General features: G+C 44.4%; 1 protein-coding gene across 3 annotated transcripts in view; it reads right to left on the bottom strand.

Moving 5' to 3' along the window:
• The window catches only part of vac14 (vac14 homolog (S. cerevisiae)), a 444,921-nt gene that overhangs the window by 80,185 nt on the left and 338,504 nt on the right, over positions 1 to 26,232 (bottom strand). For all 3 annotated transcript variants that reach the window (XM_068049759.1, XM_068049760.1, XM_068049758.1), the window contains exons 16-17: positions 24,557 to 24,731; positions 21,594 to 21,712 (exon numbers count right to left, since the gene is read on the bottom strand). In XM_068049759.1, the coding sequence (XP_067905860.1) occupies positions 21,594 to 21,712; positions 24,557 to 24,731 (294 nt within the window). The remainder of the gene's footprint in view (positions 1 to 21,593; positions 21,713 to 24,556; positions 24,732 to 26,232) is intronic.

Below are 26,232 nucleotides of genomic sequence, written 5' to 3'. Positions count from 1 at the left end.
CCTCCAGAGATGCCTGCAGAAAAACCGGACCCTGGAGCAGCTGACTCTTATGTTTACTGTTAAGTATTTTTCAAAGCTTGACGCAAAGCACGGTTACTGGTCTGTCCACTTAGACAAGTTGTCCCAGTTACACAACTTTTGGAACACCATTTGGGAGATACTGTTTCAGATGGTTACCATTTGGTCTGTGCATCAGCCATGACATTTTCCAACAATACATAGACAGGATAACCGAAAATGTCCCGGGCTGTATCTGTATAGCCGCCGATATTGCGGCAATGGGGCAGATCAAGGTGCAACATGATCGAAAGTTGTATTTGCTAATGCTGGCTGCTCGTCACGACGGCCTTGTCTTTAATAGCAAGAAATGCCAGGTCAACACTGGGGAGATACAATCTGCCACAGGAATATGCCCAGACCCAGACAAGATTGAAGATGTCAGAGCAATACCAACTCCCCAGGGCCAGGAAGATCTACAATGGTGTCTAGGCTGTTCAACTTTTTGGCCCCATACATCCCCATTTTAGCTGAGCGAGCAGCATCGCTTAGGAACAGCTGCGTAAAGATACCCTTTACTTGTGGCAGGAAGATCACCAGCAGGTGTTTGAGTCCTTAAAGTTAGCTCTGTCAAGTCAAGACAGCGTGCTACAGTGTTATGACCTGACTAAAGAGACCATGCTCGAGGTCGACATGTCCCAGCAGGGACTAAATGCCTGCATCATGCAGGAAAGGAAGCCAATCGCCTTTGCGAAGAGTTTGTCACAAACCCAATCCAATTACTCTAACTCGGATTGGGAAACCTTAGTCATGCTTTTTGGTATTGTTAGATTTCACACCTACTTGATTGAAAAACATTTTACCGTGGAAGCTGAGCCACTTGAAACCATATGGTGCTAACTGCTCATGCGTGCTCCTTCGTAGTTGCAGACTTTTGGTGAAGGTCCAGGGCTACAATTGAGACCTCTGATGTAAATCGGGCAGCAAAATTGTCACATCCGACACCGAGCAGGTTGCCTAACCCAAATAAAGATGCAGACGTCTTGCTAGATTTGCATGTCCATGGTGTGGATAATGAGATTGAGGATGTCCTGACAATCGACCTCATGAGTTTTGGACTCCACAAATGCGAGCAACTAAGAGATAAGACAGCACGTGACCCTACCCTATTGCTGTTGTGGAAGGTGATTGTGGAAGGATAACCTGACACCACACAGGAAATAACAAGCATCTATGCTGTTTCTGGCCATAGAGACCAGCTCAGTATATCACATGGATTGACTTTCAAAGTCCTGATACGTGAAGCTCTGCGTTTTGATGTTCTAAACCAACTGCATCAAGGGCTTTTAGGAATAGACACCTTGCCAGAGTGATAGTCTACTGGCCAGGAATCAACACTGATGTTGAGACAGTAGTGAAATCCTGCGAGGCATGTCAAAGTTGTCAGCCATATCACCAGAAGGCACCCTTGATCCCACATAGAACATCTTCTCATCCATGGTGAAAATTGTTACAGATTTATTTCACATTCAACGTAATGATTTCCTCCTTGTTACAGATTACTTCACCAAGTTTCCGTTTTTCAGCCGGCTATGAAATATGTCAAGTGCAGCGGTTGTCGATACAGTCAGTGGTCTGTTCAGCCTATTTGGCATGCTGGAAGAGATTATCTCCGATAATGGGCTGCAATATGCAGGAAGACCATTCCAAGACGTGTGCGCCAGGTGGGGAGTATGTCACGTGACATCGTCGCTGCATTATCCACAGTCCAACGGCACGGATAAACGTATGGTGCACACCACCAAATCGAAGCAGATGGGATGAGATCTCAAGGTTGCAATACCGCACCTCCGAGCTACTCCACTGGACTGGGCTTACTGCCGCCTGCAGAGTCGATGCTTGGAAGGCAGGTATGAACTACCCAATCCAGTCATCATCTCTCTATGTTTTCCACAGAGAAGGATATACTTCTGTCTAAGTAAAGGAAGATGAAGCCATCGTACAACAGGCAAGCAGGACCAGATTGCGAATAGGACAGAAGATCAGAGTCCTCAATCATGCATCGGGAACTTGGTATCCTGCAGAGGTTGCTGGGATATGCAACCAGCCCAGATCGTACGAGGTCCAGACACCCAATGGTGCGATTCTCAGACGGAACCAAAGTCAACTCAGAGAGCGGTAAGACAACAGTACATGTGACAACCCTGTGGCATCACATATACATTCAAAAACAAAGTCTGGAGATTAACATACAGATGCTACAAGCACAGAGGAACAACATGTTAGCTAGAGATCTCCGTCACCAAAGATGGGGAGATGGTAGCGTAGTGGTAATGTCACTGAACTGGTAATCCAGAGGCTCAGGCTAATGCCCTAGGGACAAGGGTTCAAATCCCACCATGGCACCAACGACATAGGTAGGAAGAGAGATGGGGATTTAAGGCAGTAATTCAGGGAGCTAGGGTGGAAGCTTAGAGCGAAAACAAACAGAGTTGTTATCTCTGGGTTTTTGCCCGTGCCACGTGATAGCGAAGCGAGGAATAGGGAGAGAGAGGAGTTGAACACGTGGCTGCAGGGATGATGTAGGAGGGAGGGTTTTGGTTTCCTGAATAATTGGGGCTCTTTCTGGGGTAGGTGGGACATCTACAAACAGGATGGTCTTCACCTGAACCAGAGGGGTACCAATATCCTGGGGGGGAGATTTGCTAGTGCTCTTCGGGGGGGGGGGGGGGGTTTAAACTAATTCAGCAGGGGAATGGGAACCTAAATTGTAGTTCCAGTGTACAGGATGTTGAGAGTAGTGAGGTCAGGGATAAGGTTACAAGGACGCAAGAGGGCACTGGCAAGCAAGAACTTGGTTTAAAGTGTGTCCACTTCAACGCCAGGAACATCCGGAATAAGGTGGGTGTGCTTGCAGCATGGGTTGGTACCTGGGATCTCGATGTTGTGGCCATTTTGGAGACATGGGTAGAGCAGGGGCAGGAATGGATGTTGCAGGTTCCGGGACTTAGATGTTTCAGTAAGAACAGAGAAGATGGTTAATGAGGGGGGGGGTGTGGCATTGTTAATCAAGGAGAGTATTACAGCAGCAGAAAGGACGTTTGAGGACTCGTCTACTGAGGTAGTATGGGCCGAGGTTAGAAACAGGAGAGGAGAGGTCACCCTGTTGGGAGTCTTCTATAGACCTCCGAATAGTTCCAGAGATGTAGAGGAAAGGATAGCGAAGATGATTCTCGACAGGGGCGAGAGTAAGAGGGTAGTTGTTATGGGGGACTTCAACTTTCCAAATATTGACTGGAAATACTATAGTTCAAGTACTTCAGATGGGTCAGTTATTGTCCAGTGTGTGCAGGAGGGTTTTCTGACACAGTATGTAGACAGGCCAACCAGGGGCGATGCCACATTGGATTTGCTACCGGGTAATGAACCCGGCCAGGTGTTAGATTTAGATGTAGGTGAGCACTTTGGTGATAGTGATCACAATTCGGTTAGGTTTACCTTAGCGATGGGCAGGGACAGGTATATACCGCAGGGCAAGAATTATAGCTGGGGGAAAGGAAATTATGATGCGATTAGGCAAGATTTAGGATGCGTAGGATGGGGAAGGAAACTGCAGGGGATGGGCACAATCGAAATGTGGAGCTTATTCAAGGAGCAGCTACTGCGTGTCCTTGATAAGTATGTACCTGTCAGGCAGGCAGGAAGTTGTCGAGCGAGGGAGCCGTGGTTTACAAAAGAAGTTGAAGCGTTTGTCAAAAGGAAGAAGGCGGCTTATGTTAGGATGAGACGTGAAGGCTCAGTTAGGGCGCTTGAGAGTTACAAGCTAGCCAGGAAGGATCTAAAGGGAGAGCTAAGAAGAGCGAGGAGAGGACACGAGAAGTCATTGGCGGATAGGATCCAGGAAAACCCTAAGGCTTTCTATAGGTATATCAGGAATAAAAGAATGACATGGAGTTAGATTAGGGCCAATCAAGGATAGTAGTGGGAAGTTGTGTGCGGAATCAGAGGAGATAGGGGAAGCGTTAAATGAATATTTTTCGTCAGTATTTACAATAGAGAAAGAAAATGTTGTCGAGGAGAATACTGAGATTCAGACTACTAGGCTAGATGGGATTGAGGTTCACAAGGAGGAGTTGTTAGCAATTTTGGAAAGTGTGAAAATAGATAAGTCCCCTGGGCCAGATGGGATTTATCCTAGGATTCTCTGGGAAGCCAGGGAGGAGATTGCAGAGCCTTTGTCCTTGATCTTTATGGCGTCATTGTCGACAGGAATAGTGCCGGAAGACTGGAGGATAGCAAATGTTGTCCCCTTGTTCAAGAAGGGGAGTAGAGACAGCCCTGGTAATTATAGACCTGTGAGCCTTACTTCGGTTGTGGGTAAAATGTTGGAAAAGGTTATAAGAGACAGGATTTATAATCATCTTGAAAAGAATAAGTTCATTAGCGATAGTCAGCACGGTTTTGTGAAGGGTAGGTCGTGCCTCACAAACCTTATTGAGTTTTTCGAGAAGGTGACCAAACAGGTGGATGAGGGTAAAGCCGTGGATGTGGTGTATATGGATTTCAGTAAGGCGTTTGATAAGGTTCCCCACGGTAGGCTATTGCAGAAAATACGGAAGTATGGGGTTGAAGGTGATTTAGAGCTTTGGATCAGAAATTGGCGAGCTGAAAGAAGACAGAGGGTGGTGGTTGATGGCAAATGTTCATCCTGGAGTTTAGTTACTAGTGGTGTACCTCAAGGATCTGTTTTGGGGCCACTGCTGTTTGTCATTTTTATAAATGACCTGGAAGAGGGTGTAGAAGGATGGGTTAGTAAATTTGCGGATGACACGAAGGTCGGTGGAGTTGTGGATAGTGCCGAAGGATGTTGTAGGTTACAGAGGGACATAGATAGGCTGCAGAGCTGGGCTGAGAGATGGCAAATGGAGTTTAATGCGGAAAAGTGTGAGGTGATTCACTTTGGAAGGAGTAACAGGAATGCAGAGTACTGGGCTAATGGGAAGATTCTTGGTAGTGTAGATGAGCAGAGAGATCTTGCTGTCCAGGTACAGAAATCCCTGAAAGTTGCCACCCAGGTTAATAGGGCTGTTAAGAAGGCATATGGTGTGTTAGCTTTTATTAGTAGGGGGATCGAGTTTCGGAGCCACGAGGTCATGCTGCAGCTGTACAAAACTCTGGTGCGGCCGCACCTGGAGTATTGCGTGCAGTTCTGGTCACCGCATTATAGGAAGGATGTGGAAGCTTTGGAAAGGGTGCAGAGGAGATTTACTAGGATGTTGCCTGGTATGGAGGGAAGGTCTTACGAGGAAAGGCTGAGGGACTTGAGGTTGTTTTCGTTAGAGAGAAGGAGGAGGAGAGGTGACTTAATAGAGACATATAAGATAATCAGAGGGTTAGATAGGGTGGATAGTGAGCGTCTTTTTCCTCGGATGGTGATGGCATACACGAGGGGACATATCTTTAAGTTGAGGGGTGATAGATATAGGACAGATGTTAGAGGTAGTTTCTTTACTCAGAGAGTAGTAGGGGCGTGGAACGCCCTGCCTGCAACAGTAGTAGACTCGCCAACTTTAAGGGCATTTAAGTGGTCATTGGATAGACATATGGATGAAAATGGAATAGTGTAGGTCAGATGGTTTCACAGGTCGGCGCAACATCGAGGGCCGAAGGGCCTGTACTGCGCTGTAATGTTCTAATTCTAATTAATAATCTGGAATTGAAAGCTAGTCTCAGTCATGGTGCGATGAAACTATCGATTGTTGTAAAACCCATCTGCTTCACTGATGTCCTGTAGGGAAGGAAATCTGCTGTCCTTACTTGGTCTGGCCTACATATGACTCCAGACCCACAGCAATGTAGTTGACCCTTAACTGCCCTTTGAAATGGCCGAGCAAGCCACTCAGTTGTCAAGGGCAATTAGGGATGGGAAACAAATGCTGGCCTTGCCAGTGACACCAACATCCCATGAAAGAATAAAAAAAATGTCTCAAGGGTCAACAAGATGAACTCAGCTCTGGGAAGAGGTTTACGATAACAAGATGGGGATGAATAAGCAAACCTCCTCTATATTTTACTACAGTGTTAAACTTACTGACTTGTAAATAACGTTTTGTTTTAATCATGTATAGTTTGTCTGAACCACATCATCACTGTATATTTTACATATGTTTTTATCTTTGGAAAAAAGGGATGGCCTTAAGAAGGGATCACCTTAACAGCTGTAAGGGAAGGTCACCAGAAGGAGTGATGGCACGCCACCACTTGACCAGGGAGTTTTGGTTGCAGCCTGGCAGGGTGAGATGTGTTAGATGTGCTCATGCATTAGCTGTTTCTATGTACGTGTTCTAGTTAAGTTACAATAAAAACCCATATTTTATTTGCATATTACTTGTAGTCCTGAGAGTCTTATAATAGTTCACATATCAAAAGGAACAAGTAATATTACAAACTCCAGCAACCTGCCTTGGTTTAGTGATCCTTAATACCCTCGCCCAACAATAATCTAACAGCGGCAGTTTCAATATTTTCTACTGACCCTTAGTCTCAACAGCTTTTTGGGGCAGATAGTTCTAGATTTCCACTACCTATAGCATGAAGTCGTGCTTCCTGACATCACCCGATTGGTATAGCGCTAATTTTAATGTTATGCCCCTTTGTCCTGTCTCGTCCACCATAGGAAATAATTTCACTCGATCTCCCCTATCAAATCCTTTAATTATTTTGAACACCTCAATTAGATCACCCCTAAAATCTATGATGAAGTGCTGATCAAGCAGGCTGCTTTGTCTTGGATGCTGCTGAGCTTTTTCAGTGCTGTTGGAATTGCACTCATAGGCAAGTGGAGCGTGTTCCATCGCACACCTGACTTATACCTTAAAAGATGGTGGACAGGCTTTGCAGAGTGAAGAGGCAAGTTACTCACTGAAGAATTCCCAGTCTCTGACCTGCTCTTGATGCCACAGTATTTATATGGCTGGTCCAGTTCAGTCCCTCATCAATGGTAACGCCCAGGATGTTGATGGTGGGGGATTCAGTTATGGTAATACCATTGAGCGTCAAGGGGAGATTTTTAGATTCTCTCTTGTTGGAGATAGTCATTGTCTGGCACGGTTACTACTGGTCATTTGTCAGTCCAAGCCTGAATCTTGTCCAGGTCTTCCTGCACGCAGGTACGGATTGCTTCAGTATCTGAAGAGTTGTGACTGGTACTGACCACTGTGCAATCATTAGCGAACATCCCTACTTCTGATCTTATGAGGGAAGGTCATTGATGAAGCAGCTGAAAATGGTTGGGCCGAGGACACTACCTGAAGAACTCCTGCAGCAATGACCTGGGCTGAAATGACTGGCCTCCAACAACTACAACCATCTTCCTTTGTTCTAGGTATGACTCCAACCAGTGGAGGGTTTTCCCTCCGAATGCCATTGACTCCAATTTTGCTATGGCTCCTTGATGCCACACTCGGTCAAATGCTGCCTTGATGTCAAGGGCAGTCACTTTTACCTCATCTCGTGAATTCACCTCTTTTGTTCATGTTTGGACCAAGACTGTAACGAGGTCTGAAGCCCAGTGACCCTGGCAGAACTCAGAGTTCAGGGTTAGTTGGTAAATTATCTGGAATTGGATTATAAAACTTATTTTGCTGCCTTATATTGATCCAGCCAGTAGAGGTTTAACTAATCTCAGTGACACTCTAGCCGGCCCACTGTAAAGGATTTCAGCTGATTTTTCTCGATTCCACAAAGGCCACTCTGTTGTTCAAATTCCTGTGCATCAAGTGAACCTCCGCAGCTCACTAATGGCATTACCAAAATCATCCTATCCCTTAGTGCAGTTCTCATCCACCTAACATTTCATGCTTAAAATCGTCTTGATGGTCCACAATCATGGAATCCAGCTCAATCCTGAACTGAGCTGGAAACCCCATTTTGAGTCCATTAGTAAGACTTGCATCTCTGTAACCCTGCCCATTAGTGCACTACCTCACCCCCAAACTTGACTGTTCACTCTCCTCCCGAACTCCATTATCCGCTTATTTCAATTCATCCAGACCTCTTCCCCCTGCAACCTAGCCTGTACAAAATCCCGTTCACCCATAACCTCTGCTCTTGCCAACATTCAACAGCTCCCTCAGCAACTGTGAAAATCCTTGCTCTCGTCTACAAATTTCTCCAAGGTCTTGCCCCACCTTATAATTGCAACTATCTCCTTGGGAGATCATCAGGGGTCAGTGACGGAGACGGAAACATATCATCAGGGGGTCGGTGATGGAGACGGAGACGGGAGATTAACAGGGGGTCGGTATTGGAGATGCAGACAGGAGATTATCAGGGGGTCGGTATTGGAGATGGAGACAGGAGATTATCGGGGGTCGGTATTGGAGACGGAGATAGGAGATTAACAGGGGGTCGGTATTAGAGATGGAGACAGGAGATTATCAGGGGGTCGGTATTGGAGATGGAGACAGGAGATTATCGGGGGTCGGTATTGGAGACGGGAGATTAACGGGGTCGGTATTGGAGACGGAGACAGGAGATTATCAGCGGATTGGTGATGGAGACAGAGAGAGGAGATCATCAACAGATCGGCAGTGCCTGTGGAACCGACCCCAGCTACAGACAACATTGTTGGAAGGAGGAGAGAAAAGTGGAGAAGCTAGAATAAAATAACCCTGGCAACCCTATTTGTGGATTCATGAAACTTGTGAAATTGTATAAGTTAAACCAGCCATAAAATACATTCTAGAATATCAATTCAGTTACTGTGCAGCCAATTACTGCAGAATTAATATAAGCTGGGATTTTAATGATGGAATTCTATTCATGACATAAGAGTTCCAACTTAGATAATTACTGCTGGAAAAATAGAGATTAAATATCTAAAGAAAGAAAGGATGTGCATTTACATAGTGGTTTGCATGATTTCAGGACATCCCAAAGCATTTTACAGCTTTATTTTTTGAGGCGTTTTCATTATTGTAATGTAGAAAACATGGCAGCCAAATTGCACAAAGTTTTTCCACCAATGACCAGATGATCGTTTTTAATGATGTTGGTTGAGAGATAAGTACTGGTCAGGACACACCTCTAACAATGCCATGGGATCTTTTACACCCACCTGAAACACAGCAGCTCTGACAGTGCAGCACTCCCTCAGTACTGCATTGAAGTGCCAGTCTGGATTGTGAAGTCTGTGGAGACATTCTTGAAGCCAATCCTTTCTTACTCAGAGGCAAGAGTGCTACCAACTGAACCGTGTCGGACACCTATCTATTTATTTATTTTATTTATTTAGAGATACAGCACTGAAACAGGCCCTACAGGAAATTTTGAGGGCTCCTGAAATGCCATTTGAATTGAGAATATCCTCCCCAGCAGACTGCAAACAACATTTGTTGTTCAACAATCAATCAGTTTTAAAATGACACATAAAATGTACTTGCTCAAACTAGTAAGTAAAGCTTTCAATGGTTACTTTGAGTGCTCGAGAGTAGCAAATCCTTATCTGGTCTGGCCTATATGCGACTCCAGTCCCACACCACCATGGTTGACTCTTATAATAAGCTCTGATGAAGGGTCACTGACCCGAAACGTTAACTCTGCTTCTCTTTTCACAGATGCTGCCAGACCTGCTGAGTGGTTCCAGCATCTCTTGTTTTTATTTCAGATTTCCAGCATCCGCAGTATTTTGCTTTTATTATATGGTTGACTCTTAGTTGCCTTCTGAAGTGATCCAATTGGCAACTGAGGATGGGCAATAAATGCTGGGCTTGCCAGCGATGCCCACTATTTACAAACGAATAAAAAAAAAAATCAGAATTTTAAAAACCTATATTAAATTTACTGTTAGCTTACACTGCTCCACTGGCCACAGTCCCAGTAGTTTAAGTCTTTCCTCAATTGTAATTTCACATCCCAGTGAATCTATGTTCTCTATGACTTTAATGTTATTTCCAGAATGGCACATCCAAACCTGCACACAGTAGTCTGTTGCCTAACCAATGCTTTGATTAAATACATTGCTATTACTTCATTTTGTACACTACACCCGATTTATAAACCCTAAAATACTGTTGGCCTTCTTTGCAGTTTTATTTTCCTGCACTCACACCTTCTGGGAGTTATGTATTTGAAACCTGTTCAGTCATTCTCCAGCATCTTTCTACTGAATGAACACTCTCACTTTGTTTCCTCCTCCTAAAATGTATAATCTCACACTTGTCCACACTGAATTGCATCTGCCTACCCATTCCACTAACCTGCATGTTCCTGAAGCCTTTATAGTCCTCACCATTTGCTAAATTTTCAACTTCTGTCATGAAGTTTTCAGATTGAGTTCCAGTGTTCAAATCGCTTACACAAAAAGAGAACAAAAATGGGACCCAGCACTGGCCCTGGGATACCCCACTTCCTACCTTTCTCCAATATGAACACCACCCCTTTACCCCAACTATGTTTCCTATTGTTAATTCTGACCATACTGCTAAATTTCCTTTCGTACTATAAGCCTCGAGACACCTTATCAGCTGTCTTCTAAAAATCCATATGCACAACAACCCCTTTATCTATTCAAGTGGTTTCTTCTTTAAATAATTCTACTAGTATGAGAAAAGGCTAGCTAGAAATATAAAAACAGATAGTACACGTTTCTATTTGTATTTAAAAAGGGAAACAGTAACTCAAGTGAGCGTTGGTCCTCTAAAGAGTGTGTCTGGGGAATTAGTAATGGGAAATAAGGAAATGGAGGAAGCATTGAACAGGTATTTTGTGTCGGTCTTCACTGTCGAAGACACAACATCCCAAAGATAATTGGAAAACAAGCAGCAAAAGGGAGGGATGAACTTAAAACAATCACTAGGGAAAACGTACTGGGAAGACTAATAGAGCTAAAGGCAGACAGGTCCCCAGGACCTGAAGGCCTGCATCCTAAGGTCTTAAAAGAAGTGGCTGCAGAGATAAGTAGATGTATTGGTTGTAATTTTCCAAAATTCCCTAGATTCTGGAAAGGTCACATCAGATTGGAAAATAGTTAATGTAACAGGAAATTATAGGCTAGTTAGCCTAACATTTGTCATAGGGAAGATGCTAGAATGCATTACTAAGGAGATTATAAGCAGGACATTTAGAAAATCATAATCCGATCAGGCATAGTCAACATGGTTTTGTGAAAGGGAAATAGTGTTTGACTAATTAGAGTTCTTTGAGGAAGTAACAAGATGTGGTTTACTTGGATTTCCAAAAGGCATTTAATAAGGTGCACGTCCAAGGTTACTACACAAAAGAAGTTCATGGTGTAGGGGATAACATATTAAGTATGGATAGAGGATTGTTTAGCTAACAGAATGCAGACAGTAGGCATAAATAGGTCATTTTCAGGGTAACAGGATGTGACTAGTGGAGTACCACAGGGATCAGTGCTGGGGCCTCAACTATTTACAATCTATATCAATGACTTGGATGAAGGAACTGAATGTATGATAACTAAATTTGTAGATGACACAAAGATAGCAAGGAAGGCAAGTTGTCAAGAGGACATAAATGGATATAGATAGGTTAAGTGAGTGGGTAAAAATTTGGCAGATGAAGTATAATATGGGAAAATGTGAACTTGTCCACTTTGGCAGGAAGGACAGAAAAGCAGATTATTTAAATGGAGAGAGATTGCAGAATGCTGTGGTACAGGGAGATCTGGGTGTCCTGGTACATGAATCACAAAAAGTTAGTATGCCGGTACAGCAAGTAATTAGGAAGGCAAATGGAATGTTGTCATTTATTGCAAGGGGAATAGAATATAAAAGTCGAGAAACAAAAACAAGAAATGCTGGAATCACAAAGCAGGTCTGGCAGCATCTGTGGAAAGAGAAGCAGAGTTAACGTTTCGGGTCAGTGACTCTTCTTCGGAACTGACAAATATTAGAAAAGTCACAGATTATAAACAAGTGAGGTGGGGGTTGGGCAAGAGATAACAAAGGAGAAGGTGCAGATTGGACCAGGCCACATAGCTGACCAAAAGGTCACGGAGCAAAGGCAAACAATATGTTAATGGTGTGTTGAAAGACAAAGCATTAGTACAGATTAGGTGTGAATATACTGAATATTGAACAGCAGCAAGTGCAAACCTGAAGAAAAACAACCTAGAAAAAAAAAGTGGGTAAGCAGTCAGTTCCGAAGAAGGGTCACTGAACCGAAACGTTAACTCTGCTTCTCTTTCCACAGATGCTGCCAGACCTGCTGAGTGATTCCAGCATTTCTTGTTTTTGTTTCAGATTTCCAGCATCCGCAGTATTTTGCTTTTATAAAAGTAGAGAAGTTTTGCTATAGCTGTACAGGACCTTAGTGAAACCACATCTAGAGTACAGTGTACAGTTTTGGTCTCCTTACTTAAGAAAGGATAAAACTGCATTAGAAGCAGTTCAGAGAAGGTTCATTCGACAGATTCCTGGGTCGAAGAGGTTATCTTATGAGGAAAGGTTGAACAAACTGGACCTACACCCATTAGAGTTTAGAAGAATGAGAGGTGATCTTATAGAAACACGTAAGATCCTGAGGGCATTTGAAAGGATGGATGCTGGAAGGATGTTTCCCCTTATGGGCGAGACTAGAACTAGGGGACACAATTTTAAAATGAGTCTTCCATTTAAGACGGAGATGAGGAGAAAATCTCTCTCTGAGGGTCGTTAGTCTGTGGAATTCGCTTCCTCAGAGCAGTGGAAGCTGGGTCATTGAATATATTCAAAGCTGAGTTGGATAGATTCTTGATAGACAAGGGAGTCAAGTGTTATGGGGGGGGCAGACTGGACAGTGGAATTGAGACCACATTCAGATCAGCCATGATCTTTATCAAATGGCGGAGCCGGCTCAAGGGGCCGAATGGCCTACTCCTGCTCCTAATTCCTATATTCTTATGTACTGATCTTGTAAAATATGACATGCCTTTAATAAATTCATGCTATTTGTCCATGGTTAAACCATGCATTTCTAAATGCTCACTAACTTTGGGTCTCAGATTATGGGTTCCTGTTGGTCTGTTGTGATTGGATTTCTCCTCCTCTCCCTTCGCGGAAGGGGGGGGTGGGGGGGAGAGAGAGAGAGACAAAGACAGACTATTTTCAGCCAACACAGTTGAACCCTGCTGAGACAATTGGAAGCCAGCTACAGTATAGACAACAGAGGGCCTTTGCAAAAACACATCAACTCACCAAGGCTCCTTCGACAGCAGCTTCCAAACCCACAACCTCTACCAACTAGAATGACTAGCAGCAGATGCATGGGAACACCACCACCTGCAAGTCCCCCTCCAAGCCACACACCATCCTGACTTGGAACTATATCACCATTCCTTCACTGTCGCTGGGTCAAAATCCTGGAACTCCCTTAACAGCACTGTTGGTGTACCTACACCCCAAGGACTGCAGCAGTTCAAGAAGGCAGCTCATCACCACCTTCTCAAGGGCAATTAGGGATGGGCAATAAGCCCAGATCCCCTGAACGAATAAAAAAAAATGTCTTTTCTACTGGCGAGAATTGACCTGAGACGTCAGCACTGTCTTCAACAGAAAGTGAACCCCCAGGAGACTACAACAGCCCAATGAATACCGGACAACCAGTAAACAGGCCTGCAACTTTAAAAGTTCACCTTCCGAGGAGGGTCCCACAGGTTATTCCTGAAACAACAGACTTTTACAACCTGAACTCTGCACACGTATTACCCTGTGCTTTTCTATTTATCTTCTAGTGTGTGCACAAGTGAATGCTCGAGTGGGTGCAGTTGTGACAATTTTGGGATAAGGCATATTGCTCAATTTATAATTAATTTTCTGTTTTGTAAACCTACAAGAAAACCTGTCGCTGTCTGTTTATTTGATAAAACACAAAGGGGTTAAACCCCAATAACAAAGAACATTTGCTGCAGTCAAGTGGGTGTTGAACAGTGGAAACCACCCACACTCCTCGCCATGTGGCCATAACACCAGGCTCTGCTTTCTCCTGCCTGACAATCACCTTCATAACCGTGAAAACATTGGTGAGCTCTACCACACCAAAGATCCATATTACATCCAGTGCAACCCCTTCCCTCTGCAAATCGGGGTATGGATACTGGTGAATGCGTTTTCAACATCAGAGCTCCCGGGTAGAGTTTGAACGACCCGATTTATAGCTCACTAACAAGCCTTTGCAACATTTCCATTCCCCAGACCAGCAATCTTGGTGGCCTCTTTCCATGAGGTAGGCGACTTGATACTCAACTACAGGCAGCTTAGAGCTGTGATCTCACTACCAACCAACTTCAACAAAACAGTTGGTAACAGCTCATTCCACATCTTTTCTGGAACAGAGTTCCTAGAACCACCTTGTCTCCTCTGCACAAGGCCATATCCTGTAATCAGGCTAATAGGATTTGGTGAAACCAGTGGTTAAGTTCCCAAGACACCCCACATCCTTCACTGTAGTCTATTCCATTCATGAAGGGAACAATGCATTCACATCATTTTGCACCATTTTTGTCAGTACCTCCACGACACTCCTTAAAACCTACCTCTTCCTAATATCTCATTCTTTGGCTTTATGTTAGTTTTGCCAGATTATGCTCCTGTGAAGCCCCTTGGGATGTTTTACTACGTTAAAGGCGTTACATAAATGCAAGTTGTTGTTCCTCCATCTGAACTCTCAAACGGTCACAGCTGAAGAAGGGTTTCCAGCTGAAACATTATAGATGCTGGCAGACTACCTGTATGATTCTGCTTTTATTTCACATTTCCAGCTCGTTTTTCTTTTTCTATTTTTCATGGATGACTGGTGGATTTGGCTAGCCTGCAGCTCCTGGGGCACAAGCTAGTGACAACCAGCAAGCAAAGAGGGAGCTCCTTAAATGCTACGCTGCATTGCACTATACCTCAGGGAGGGGAAAACATGACTGCAGTGGTTTTGTGATCCCTGCGGTGCCTGTAATAGGACACTAACAGCACATTCATATCCATCACATCAGCTTGAACAATCTGTACACACAATTATCCGTGACTCTCATTCTAGGCAACCTGGTAAATATTGCTCATTAATTTTCCATAATTGCATGTTGCATTATTAATGACCCTATTCATACATTAGTCACATTCTGAACTACTGTAAATTGTTTTTTCTCCTGGTGTTCCAGTTGATTGCCATCAAGCTGGATACTTAATATACATTAAGCTGCTCTAATGTCATACTGAGTAAAGGCATCAAATGGGAGGTCCCTGGTTCAATCCCTAGTCTGCACTGTTAGCGGGCCCCGGGCAATAAATTGTGGCCTTGCCAACAGCATCCATATCCCAAGAATGATTTTTTCTGTAATAAGTTTGCCATGAAAATATTTCGCTGTCAAGTGTATGGATGCTAATCTCCATTTGAAATCAGAAGTCAGTCAGTTCGAGTTGAAGTTAGCAGCTTGCTTAGCTTTGAAATTTCTTCCAGCTCTTCCGACTGCTTTGGATAAAGGTGATATCATGATGTCATATGAAGGCCTCGGGTTCGATTCCGCGTTAGGTGTCAGCTGTGCCTCAGTTGGTAGCACTCTTGCCTCTGAGTCAGAAGGTCGTGAGTTCAAGTCCCACTCTAGAGTTTAAGCAGATAATTTAGGCTGATACTCCACTGCAGGGCGGCACAGTGGCGCAGTGGTTAGCACCGCAGCCTCACAGCTCCAGCGACCCGGGTTCAATTCTGAGTACTGCCTGTGCGGAGTTTGCAAGTTCTCCCTGTGTCTGCGTGTGTTTCCTCCGGGTGCTCCGGTTTCCTCCCACATGCCAAAGACTTGCAGGTTGATAGGTAAATTGGCCGTTATAAATTGCCCCTAGTATAGGTAGGTGGTAGGGAAATATAGGGACAGGTGGGGATGTGGTAGGAATATGGAATTAGTGTAGGATTAGTATAAATGGGTGGTTGATGGTCGGCACAGACTCGGTGGGCCGGAGGGCCTGTTTCAGTGCTGTATCTCTAAACTAAAGTACTGAGGGAGAGCTGCGCTGTCAGAGGTGCCCTCTTTCAGATAAGACATTAAACCGAGGCCCCGTCTGCCCTCTTGGGTGGAAATAAAAGATCCCATGACACTATTTTGAAGAGGAGCAAGGGAGTATCCCCAGTGTTCTGGCCAATATTTATGTCTCAAACAACATCACTAAAGCAGATTATCTGGTCATTATTTAGTTACTCTGTGGGATCTTGCTGTGTGCAAATTGGCACATTTCCTTTGTTACAATGCTAACAACGCTTGGCTGTAATGACTTTGGGTCATTCAGCAGTTATGCAAGGCATTATATAAATTAAAAGCTTTCTTTTATGGAAATGTACCTGAGCAACTTCAGGAGAGATGGGCATTCCTGCTAGTAACTCAATTATTCTATAAGATCTAACAAGTGAACGATACTACCATCTCTGCTCCATTGTTTTTTTAATTAATTCATGGGATGTAGACGTCGCTGCTAGGCCAATATTTATTGCCTATCCCTAATTGCCCTCGAGAAGGTGGTGGTGAGCTGCCTTCTTGAACCGCTGCAGTCCATGTGGAGTAGGTACACCTACAGTGCTGTTAGGAAGGCAGTTCCAGGACTTTGACCCAGTGACAGTGAAGGAACGGCGATATAGTTCCAAGTCAGAATGGTGTGTGACTTGGAGGGGAACTTGCAGGTGGTGGTGTTCCCATGTATCTGCTGCCCTTGTTCTTATAGGTGGAAGAGGTCACGGGTTTGGATGGTGCTGTTGAAGGAGCCTTGGTGAGTTGCTACAGTGCATCTTGTAGATAGTACACACTGCTGCCACTGTGCATTGGTGGTGAAGATGGTGGATGGGGTGCCAATGGACTGCGTTGTCCTGGATGCTGTTGAGATTTTTTGAGTGTTGTTGAAGCTGTACCTATCCAAGCAAGTGGATTAGTTAGACCAAAGGAGGTGATGTTTTGACCCAAAAATGAGTTCCCATCCCAAGAATGTTTCCAATAGCTGAAATGAAACAATTTTTTTTTAAAAAAAAAAGGATAATGGCACGGCATAAAGAGGGAGAGCTGTTTTATGACTAGAGGCACTGGCTTTCATTCAACTGCGAGTCTGATTCAATGAAATAAGTTTTTATTGGGGTGTTTTTAGAGATCTGCATTCTCGGAATAACCTATCCCAGTAATGTGTACTGGCTGCTTGTCAAAGGTTCACATAGCTGACGCTCTGCCACGGTTTGAGCTGAGTTTTGTTACTTGGCTTTTGGCGCAAACATTTGGCATCTGACTCCAATTAACATCTGACTTCCTGTAAAACTGGATGTACGGATGGAAGGGCCGTTCCCACAGGGCCCCAATGGCTCAAAGTTCATCCAGCGAGTAGCTAAGCCATACAGAACAGAGGGTTTGACCCCAAACTGTCGTGAGATACCTGACCTCAGCTAGAGAGGTGGTTTAAAAAACAAAAGTGCTGAGCAGTTGGCTTCGATGCCCCAGGCTAGGGAGAGGAAATATCTGGCAGCATCGCCACTCCTGGATCATCGTTCAATGCGAGGCCCCCACCAGCGAAAGCTCCAGATTTGGACACCCGCCGAGCACTGGATCTGGCTGGGTTGTGAGGCCCTCCAAATCCAAACAGCCTAACGACTTAGTTTTCAGACTCCCTCATGAGAAACGGTCGGCTTCAAAGAGGTTCTGCCAGCCATAGAACCATTTGGTAGTGAGAGTTGTCAGTGTCAGGGGGGGAATCCTTCATTTCGATCAAGGGAAAATCACTTTGGAATATCTCAACACTCTGGGTGCACTTTTCCTCTCAGTTTTGCTGCCCTGTTCTCCCGGCTCTGGCTGGAGTACAGCTATCCCAGTATCCATACCCCAGGCCAAATGTAGCACCCACAGAGATCCACTGACTCAGCAAGTGGCAACGCATTACACCCTTCAACCTCTGCTGCCTTGCGCTGTTCCAGCCCCCACCTCGCGCTGCTCCGGCCCCTGCCCCCGCCGCCTCGTGCATTACCCGAGAAGATGGTAGTGATCCTTTTCCTTGAACCGCTAATAGCAGTGCGATACACCTGAGAGGCTTGCTAGGCATCTTCAGAGGGCAGCTAAGAGCCAACCATGATGACTGTACTGGTTCTGGACTGGGAGTTGTAATATGTAGGCCAAGCCTGCAGGAGGATGGCAGCTTTTTTCCCCTAATGCTGCATTTTTACAGTAATCTGACAGGTACAGTCTTTTACTGATACTGGCTTTTTTTTTTCCAATTTGGAAATAAAATGAATTCAAGTTCTCATTTGAACACATGTTCTCTGGATTACTAGTCCAGTAATATAAAGAATGCACCCTAGTTTCACTCTAGTTGGAGCCCTCTTTGAGGTGGTGCACTGGACAGATTCTAAAAGCAACTGACCTTTACACAAGCACCAAACCTGTGTTTTTCCTTTTGGGGGAAACACACATTCCAGTTTGAAAAGCACTGCAGACTTTCCATGTCACACACTTATCTTTACTTATTAGCAGCCATTCGTTTAGCCATGCAAAAAAAATCCACTTCAAACCAATAAATCTTGATAAAGCTGTAAATAAATGCAACTCCAAAAAGTGCACTCTTAAGTGTGCAATGAGAGGTAGGGTGTAGATGACACTTACTACAACTCCCAGTCCTGAACCAGTACAGTTATCAGTAACCAGTTACTCAAGATACCAAGTTGGCTTTACCTATTTCTCCTTCCCACCCCCTACGCCACCCCCACCACATCCACAATCTTCTCTCCTCTCCTGAAGGTACAGATTTCTCAATGAGGCACAATTCCATTGATGTCAGTCAGCCACTTGAAAGATGTCATCCAGTGCTTATTCTCCTCCGAGTGAATTATGGTAGGCTATTCAAACATGAGGGAAAAATCACAGCTGAGCCTGACCTTACACACACATACCCGTGGGTTGCAGGGGTCATCAGAAGTTAACCAGGAGTGGGAACCCTAGTAGATCATCCCCCCCACCCCCTCCCTGACCCAGGGTAAATGGTGAAGCTCTAAAGACCCTGTTGGCTCCCGTCAGTTAACTCAACACAGGCAGAGTTTACACAAGTAAAAACTGCTCGGCTCCAACCTACAGGCAGTGCGATCAAAAAGAAAATAAAAGACAAAGTGCTTTGTCCAAAGCTAATAAATGTCTGACTGAATGGAGTTGCGGAATTTTCACATTCGGCTTTTACCTATAAATGGAAGAGATAAAATACACAGAGAGCAGCTGCTGGTGCCAATGTTTTTCTATTTGGCCTTGCAGAGGAATCTGTGACACATTCTTTTGCCAATCCTGGTCTTGTCTGGCCTTGGGGCGAGAGCTGGAAGATGCACAGTCTGCACAATTTCAGGACCTGAGCCTGGGAGTGAGACAATGAACTGTTGGAAGTGACACAAAGTGCCTCAAAAATTGTACTTCTTTTTGAAAAGTACAGTATTTGCATGGGAGGTGGCTTTGTAAAATAACAAATGTCCCGGAAAACTTTATATCTCAATCTTCGTATAGTTGAAAAGCTGCCTTCTAATGGAACATTACCCATGAAAAATTGAAAGCGAACTGGAAAGTACTTCAAACAATTTAAGGACAACATTATCGCATCTTTTATCAGACACAACCCCTCAGATCACATGCTCTGAAATTCCTCACTATTCAACTACCCTCTCTTTAGATGGGTATAAGTTTAGTTTAGTTTAGAGATGCAGCACTGAAACAGGCCCTTCGGCCCACTGAGTCTGTGCCGACCATCAACCACCCATTTATACTAATCCTACACTAATCCCATATTCCTACCACATCCCCACCTGTCCCTACCACCTACCTATACTAGGGGCAATTTATAATGGCCAATTAACCTATCAACCTGCAAGTCTTTTGGCATGTAGGAGGAAACCGGAGCACCCGGAGAAAACCCACGCAGACACAGGGAGAACTTGCAAACTCCGCACAGGCAGTACCCAGAATCGAACCCGGGTCCCTGGAGCTGTGAGGCTGCGGTGCTAACCACTGCGCCACTGTCATGTAACTGATGAAGTTACATGAGTAATAATTTTCCCAGGTGCTATGTGCTGTGACATTGCAAATGTATTTGTGAAGATTCCCTGTGTTTAAGATTGAAGACACTAACTGTATGTCACCATGAGAAGTGCACTTATCCCACTGCTATATACAAAAGAAAGTTCAGTCTACATCTTTCAACAGACATGCACTTCCTGCAGTGATTATGCACATTCATAACAATGCTTATGGTATTTCCTCCATAGCATCTTGCAATTTCTACTGTATTAGAGTCAGTCATTTATGGCATAGAAAGTCGTCATTCGGCCCATCGAGTCCATGCCAGCCCTCTCCAGAGCAATCCAGTCATTATAGGCAGTGTCTTCATGATATAGACTGTAGAACACTGGGAAAGGGGCAGTCAAGTGTAGACTAACAGCCACTAAGTGAGTCACTGCCCTTTTTCTTGCCTTTGGTATCTTTGGAAGGCTTGCAAAGTGGACATCATTGAAGGCTGGGAGATCCGATGGCGATATAATGTGGGCAATGGGAGCATGCGTGTTCTCATCAATGACTACTCGATGTGAAAGTGACAGCATGAAATCCTGCACACAGCACGTGAGGCGTTCCCGCCCCTTGTGTGAAAAATGCACAATCAGATCATCAAAGCTGATGACAAGGGCACTTACATTTATACGATACCTCATGTCAAGATTACAATGATGATACCAGAACTGAAAGTTAGAACAATCAGCAAAGACTGAACAGGCTGGTGTACTTTTCTCTAGAAAAAAGGCTAAGGGGTCACCTGATAGAGGTCTAAAATTATGAATCCATTTGGAAGCGTAGACATAGGAAAGACGTTTCCAATTGTGGGGGTGTCCAACACTATGGGTTATAAACATAAGATAGTCACTAAATCCAACAACGAATTCAGGAGAATCCTCTTTACCCAGAATGTGCTGAGAATGTGGCACTTGATATCACAAGGCTGAGTAGAAGCACATAGCATAGATGTATTTAAGGGGAAGCTAGATAAGTACATGAGGGAGAAAGCAATGGAAGGATATGTCAATAGGATGAAATGAATTAAGGTGAGAGGAGGCTCATCAGCACTGACTAGTTGGACTGAATGGGCTGTTTCTGTACTGTCAATTCTATGGAATTAAGTATCTCAGCACATTGCACACTCAACAAATTACAATTGCTTTGAAATGCTGCGACTGTCATGCAGCCAAACACAGCATCTATTCTGTGCCAGGAATACCTCATAGTCAGAACCAGGATGGACAATTAAGTCATTGTTTTTTGTTGGTAATTCAGGTTGGGGAAAGAAGGTTGGCAGGACACTGGGACAATTCATTGCTCTTTGAATGGTGCCACACAACCTTTATAATGTCCACCTGAATCAGTGGAACAGGTGGAGAGGACCTTGGGTTAACATCTCATCTAAAGAGCTGTTCATATAACGGTGTCAACTAGTATATGACCTCACCCCCGCCCGGGGCTTGTACCCACAACTTTCTGAAGCCCGAGGCACCAGTGTTGCTGACTGTGCCAAGCTGTTGGAAAGAGAACTGAACTGCCCAACTCATGAGTTAGAACAAAAGGATACAACTTCTGAATGAGATCATAGGCATGTTTGTAGTTCTGCGTGAGGAAGCAGAGAGAGACTGTGGCGACAGGGTTGTGGCACCAGGAACGATACAAGCCGCAGAACAGATTGCAGCTTTCCTGTAGGCAGCAAAACGCAAGGAAACAATACTTAAAAACAAGTAACTTATAATACATAACAGCCTCCAGCAATGACATCAAACTGTGGTGCTCAGCACACTCATTTAGAAGCCTGCTGAACACAGGACAAATGAAGCTTACCCATTAAATTGGACGTCATAGCACCATCTGTTGTAAAGATGGATTGCTGATTGGAGGTGGTCTTCACATTCTGTAGGAAAAACTTAACCTTCGTATACAAATCAAATTGACCATTTCATGGAGGGGGAAAAAAGATCGATCACCACTGACACCACTGTTCCCTCTAACTTCTGTTTGCTATTGTGTGGTCTCTTTAAGATTGACGTGGGGCAGCCCACCTGAAAGGGGACATTGATTGTCACTATCCAGTGAAGAAAATTCTAGTCTGGTTGCCAAGTGATTGTCTTCTATATCACCGTATAGGAGAGTCAGGCCTTCAGCTCTTTTCCCATTGTATTGAGACTCGAGGAATCATAATGGGAGCATTGAATCATTCCCACTTGGATGACTTTCAGTTAGAGTCCCAAGACCCAGGGGAGGATGGAATCTTCCTGCACTTCCAGGGACTACAAACCAAATGGCACAAAATCCAGAATTTTCCAAACTGCTAGTGCCCATGTGCAGCAGCTGCCATTCCCTGCAGCAAGTTAGGGCCTTTGCCTATGAATCTTCAGTCTATCTTAAGGACAGGTCTCAGTTAGGAGATACCAGAGAAACTGCGGCTCTTTTCATTAGAATATTGAAGGCTAAGAGGAGATCTGATAGAGGTGTTGAAAATTATGAATGGTTTTGATTAGGTAAACTAAAGTTACTTTCCATTATTCAGTGAGCTGGTAGCTAAAGGGCACAAATTTATCAAAAGAATAAAAGGACAGGTTTGGAGAATAATTCATTCATTTTTTTTTATTCAGACAGTTGTTAGATCATGGATCAGAATCAGTTTTAAAAGGCAAGTGGATAAATATTTGAGAAAGAAAACTAAGTGGATATGAAGTCGATTGAGTGACAGGAAGCAGAGAGTAGCGCTGAATGGTTGTTTTCCAGACTGGAGGAAGACATATAATGGGGCTCCCCAAAGGTCGGTATTAGGACAACTGCGTTTCTTCATATTTATGTTAATGACCTAGACTTGGGTGTACAGGACACAATTTCAAAATGTGCAGATGACAAAATTTGCAAGTATTGTGAACTATGCGATAATGATAGACTTCAAGAGGGCATAGGCTGGTGGAATAGGCAGACATATGGCTGATGCAATTTAATGCAGAAAAGTGTGAAGTGATTCTTTTTGGTAGGAAAAATGAGGAGAGGCAATATAAAATAAAGCATACAATTCTAAAGGGAGCACAGGAGCAGAAGGACCTGGGGGTATATCGGCACTAATCGTTGACGGTAGCAGGGCAGGTTGAGAAAGTGGGTAAGAAAGTATACAGGATCTTGGATTTTATAAACAGGGGCGTAGGGTACAAAAGCAAAGATGTTACAATGAACCTTTATAAAACACAGGTCCGGCCTCAACTGGAGTAATGTGTCCAATTCTGGGCACCACACTTTAGGAAAGATCAGAAGGTATTAAAGAGGGCGCAGAAAAGCTTTACAAGAATGGTTTCAGGGATGTGGAACTCCTTTTGTGTGAATAGATTGGAGAGGCTGAGGCTGTTCTCCTTGGAGAAGAGGAGATTTTAAAGAACTGACCAAAATCATGAAGGGTCTGGACAGAGTAGATAGGAAGAAACACTACCCATTGGCAGAAGGATTGAGAACCAGAGGACACCAATTTAAGCTGACAGGCAAAAGAAGCAACGGTGACGAGAACATTTTTTTTTTAAATGCAGCGAGTGGTTAGGATCTGGAATGCACTGCCTGAGACTGTGGGGAGGCAGGTTAGATTGTGGCTTTCAAAAGAGAATTAGTTAATGATCCAAAGAAAAAAAAAATTGCAGGGCCACAGAGAAAGGGGAGGAGTGGACGAGGTGAATTGCTCTTGCAGAGAGCTGGCACAGACATAACAGGCCAAATGGCCTCCTTCTGTGCTGTAACTGTTCTATGATTCTATTCCAAAAGGAAAGGAATTAAGTGTATAATTCAGTCAGAAAGCTGGGTACAAGTGCAATGGGCCAAATGCTCTTTGTGGTATAAATTTTCACTTTTCCTGCCACATGGAGAACGGTTGGCAGGGGATGGGCTGCCATTTGAAACTGCACCTGATATTCATTTTCATTAACAAGAATCGGGCAGGGCGTAAAAGGGACAACGGCTCCATTACAGCCTGACAGTAATAGTGAAAATTCACCCATAATTTTATTCTTTTGATTTCAAAGCAAAACTAAAGCCATTCTTTCTGCCGATCAACTCTGACATGCAGTAGGCTAGATGGAAAGCATGAGAGAAATTGAGTTTCTAGGCAATGAGGGCAGGGGTCAGACCCTGGGTAGCTATTGGATGAGGGAGTATGCTTCAGGGGTCTGGGAACCAAGCAGGTGTTGGAAGGGAAACTCAGTTCAGGCATCAAGGTTTATCACAGGACACAGCCTGAGATGGCAGTCAGGAAGGCTGATGGTGTTTGGAGGAAAAGTATATAGGAGCTAACAATTGCAGCACTGACACTGGTCTCCAAGTCTACATTAGCGGACTCATCCCACACCACAAACTGAAGTTGAAACTTGGCACTCTGTATGGCTCAGCATGCCGAGAAGTGCCTTTATCAAGTGACTTATGGAGTAAGGACGCAGGACTCTTTGGTCTCAACTGTATTACACTGACCAAATCCCATCTACCCACCCACTTGTGCCAGATTCGTGGGCACTGAGAGACGACCCTCACCGTTGTACGCAGGTCCTTCAGCTGGTTCCGTAGCTGGAAGAGTTCTGTTGACGTCAAAAGAATGGAGTTGAGAGTCTGGACCATGGTGGAAGCAAACTTGAGGTCTTCTTCCCGAAGGAGGATTTCAGCCATAGAATGAAAGATGTTCTCGGCGTTTAACAGGAGGCACAGCTGCCTGGGAATGGAAAATGGGGGAGACATTAATGGAAGGTTATCAGTACAGCTCAGGTTAGAAACAGTGTGATCCACATAACAAAAACTTACATTTATATAGTACTTTTAAGGCACTTCACAGGAGTGTTATCAGGTGAAATGTTATACCAACCCACATCAGATATTAGGACAGGTAACTGAATAAAAGGTTGGTCAAAGAAGTAGGTATTAAAGGAAGAGGAAGAGCTGGGGAGGTTTAGGGAGGGAATTCCAGATCTGAGGATCTAGGCAGCTGAAGGTTGCCAATGGTGGGACAAAGGAAATTGGGGATGCATAAGCGTCCAGAATTGGAAGAACGCAGTGATCTCGAAGGGTTATAGAGCTGGAGGAAATTACAGAGATAGGGAGGGGAGGGGCCACGGAGGGATTGAAAACAAGGATGAGAACTGCAGATCATAAAAGGTGTGTAAGTGCAGCACCTGCAATCGATTTGCAGAATAGATAGCATATTCCCTAGAGGAAGGAGCACTACACTCTCATACAGCAACACACACAGGCCAGAGATGGTATGGGGAGTGCTGCTATCAATCACCCAATCCTACCCCCTCAACCCCACACACAAACCCTCATCTACCCACTGCCAACTGAGTAGCAAATGACAGTGCAGACACACTGAGCATGCCCTGTAAATACAATAAACTGAATTCATTAACTGGAACAGAGCGTTCAAAGAATTCTGAGATACACAGTTGTACCTGCAATAAGTTACACATCAAAATACTTGTACAAAACACTTGTGAATTTAAGCATTCCAGCAAAATGTTACAACTCAGTGTGAAATTAAGTGCAGAAGAAATAAAAAGCATGTGAAACTTCAGATTCTTTCTTGCCAGGTTCCCTGCTGTACTGCTCAAGCACTCCCTTCCGCTGCAGTACTGATCCATACTGCCCACAGAGCTCAATCACCTCATCCAAGGGGCATCATGTGCGAGATTAAACAGAGCGTTGGCAGCACATTCAACTCCTTTTATAGGGAGGGAAGGAAAAAAAGAGGGACCAGGAGGACGGGAAGGGGAACAGCGACAATGGGGTGGTGTGTGGTGGAGGGGGTGAGGGCTGGGACAAGAGTGACAGAGGGGCGGTGGAAGGCAAGAGATGAGGGATCGAAGGAGGGAGACTTACGTTTGCCCTCACCTGATGCCCATACTTTGCAGCAGAGGTTACCAGAACTTGTTGCCTTCCTATCCTCTCCCAGGCCTGGTTATGAAGACCTACAGTAATACCAGCAGTACTGCCTCAGCTGAGACCAACTGAGATACTCTTAGAACCTGGTTCCATCGGTGCCATATTTGCCCTGCTTATTTACTTTTGGCCCAAAAAAAAGTTAACTCTGCACTTGGCAAATTTACACAGGCCAGGTCCATTCCCAATGCTGAGACACAGTCTGTACAGGATGGCAACAGCAAAAGCTCATTGTCGACCAGTACCAGAAACGGCAAACAAGGTAAGCAGAAGCCTGGGAT

The sequence above is a fragment of the Heterodontus francisci genome, chromosome 17 (assembly GCF_036365525.1).
Source record: "Heterodontus francisci isolate sHetFra1 chromosome 17, sHetFra1.hap1, whole genome shotgun sequence".
Lineage (NCBI taxonomy): Eukaryota > Metazoa > Chordata > Chondrichthyes > Heterodontiformes > Heterodontidae > Heterodontus > Heterodontus francisci.
The sequence above is the reverse complement of the archived record's forward strand: the minus strand, read 5'-3'. Positions and strand labels throughout refer to the sequence as shown.